The sequence below is a fragment of the Condylura cristata genome, unplaced genomic scaffold, assembly GCF_000260355.1.
Source record: "Condylura cristata isolate star-nosed mole 26May11 unplaced genomic scaffold, ConCri1.0 scaffold00008, whole genome shotgun sequence".
Taxonomy (NCBI): domain Eukaryota; kingdom Metazoa; phylum Chordata; class Mammalia; order Eulipotyphla; family Talpidae; genus Condylura; species Condylura cristata.
In genome coordinates this window covers 647,935-649,677 of record NW_004567109.1, presented here as the reverse complement: position 1 = coordinate 649,677, position 1,743 = coordinate 647,935, and the positions used below count along the sequence as shown (strand labels likewise).

General features: G+C 65.8%; 1 protein-coding gene across 1 annotated transcript in view; it reads right to left on the bottom strand.

Annotated features, from left to right (window-relative positions):
- Window positions 1–1,743, bottom strand: part of ESPN (espin) — a 30,095-nt gene that overhangs the window by 3,685 nt on the left and 24,667 nt on the right. The window contains exon 15 of the mRNA XM_012722053.1: window positions 5–367. Within this exon, the coding sequence (XP_012577507.1) occupies window positions 5–367 (363 nt within the window). The remainder of the gene's footprint in view (window positions 1–4; window positions 368–1,743) is intronic.

The window sequence follows — 1,743 nt, the reverse complement described above, 5'->3', positions numbered from 1 at the left end:
GCGCGGGCCGGCCGCCCAGGGCGGCCAGCAGTGTGGCCATACTCTTGAGCAGCGTGGAGATCTTGCTGCACCAGGCGGGCAGGCTGGGCGCGCGGCCGTGCATGCGGCGCGGGTCGACCGTGAAGCGCGGCGGCGCCGACAGGGCGGCCGAGACGGGCAGCAGCTGCTCCAGCTCCAGCTCCAGCTGCTCCAGGCGCGCCTCCAGCTTCTGCGCCTTGTGCAGCACCTGCAGGTTCTCGATTTGCTGCTCGATGCGGAGGATGTCGGCCTCGGTCATGAGCTCCCCGAAGGGCCCGAGGAGGCCGTTGTGCTCGCGGGAGTACCTCCAGCCCTCGCGGGGGTAGCAGCAGGAGCTGGCGGCCGTCAGCTAAGGCGGGAAGACAAGAGAAGGGAGGAGGCGCGTCTCCCACTGGCCCGGTGAGGCCGCCAGGGCGCCCTGCGCATATCCTGGGTGGTGTAATGGCTCCGGCAGCTTTTGCAGGGACGATCCTCGCCTGGCTGGCTGGCGGGGATTGCGATGAAACTAGACTTCGGCCCAGTTCCGGGCGCTGGGCTGTGTCCACTCGGGTCGCTGGCAGGGACACAGCAGCGGATGGGCGCTGCCGGAGAGGCAGGATGGCGGACTGGTCTCCACACCTGGCTTGGTTGCTCATTACACCACCAGAGGATCTGCAGAAGGCACTGCGCTGCCTGCCGCGCCTGGCCCTCTCCCTCCCCATGGCGCCTGCCGGCCCCAGGCGATCGCTGATCTCGCAAGTGATGGCTGGCAGCCCAGGCAGACCCCTCTCCAGCTCCCAGACCCCCTCCACTGTCAGCTTAGTGTGCGCAGGAACTCCGGGCTCACCCCTGGGAAACAGTAACAGTTTAAAGCACCAGACTGCAGTGCTGGGGGGAGGGGGTCCGTGCTCCCACTTGCCTCTACCCCCCTGCTCCGCTGCTTTAGCCAGCCTGGGGCTGCCCTCACCTCCTCACCGCTCCCAGCTCACCATGACCCACTACACTGGTCCCCACATACAAAGATGATGATGCTACATCCCGCTTCCCGCACAGCCCCATGCTCCCACAGAAGGTTCATGTCCATTTTCCTCCAGAAAACTGGCCAGGCCTTGGTGACAAGACCCCCATTGACCACCACTGTCCACTCTGACCCAAAGCCACACTCAGGTGCCTTTGCCCCGTGGGTCTTTGTCTCCCCCTCCCAGTCCTTCCCTAACACTTGCCATAGGCCGCAGGCGGGGGGGGGGGGGGGGGGGCGGCTGCTTAGCCTAGGGCCTCTGCCCCCCCAGGCCTCCGCCCCCCCAGGCCTCAGCCCTCCTGCGGTCCTATGGCCTTCCTAAGCAGCCCGTTTATTATCTGGGGGCCGTGCTCTCCTAAGGTGCTGTGTTTGGTCGTTCTCTGCCTGCCCCCTGCACTTTGCCAGCAGCCCCCCCCCACACACACAGCTTCAGCGTGACCCCCTGAAGCCACAAGAGTATTGGGGAGACAATGCTCAGAGCAGGGCGGTGAGTGGACCTAGGGCAAACCCCTCCGCCAGCGCGTGCGCTGACCCCATCTGACCCTGGAAACAGGCCTGGACTCCCAGTCCGGGAGTGGCCATGCCAGGCCCTCCAGGGCACCCAGACTGTGGCCCTGGCCCACCAACAGCCTCAGTCAGTCAGAAGCTGGGTGCGAGGGGAGATCGCGGCCGCAGCTCCTGAGCCAGAGTGGACATTTGTGTTGTTGGGATGTTTGTTTACTCGGTGC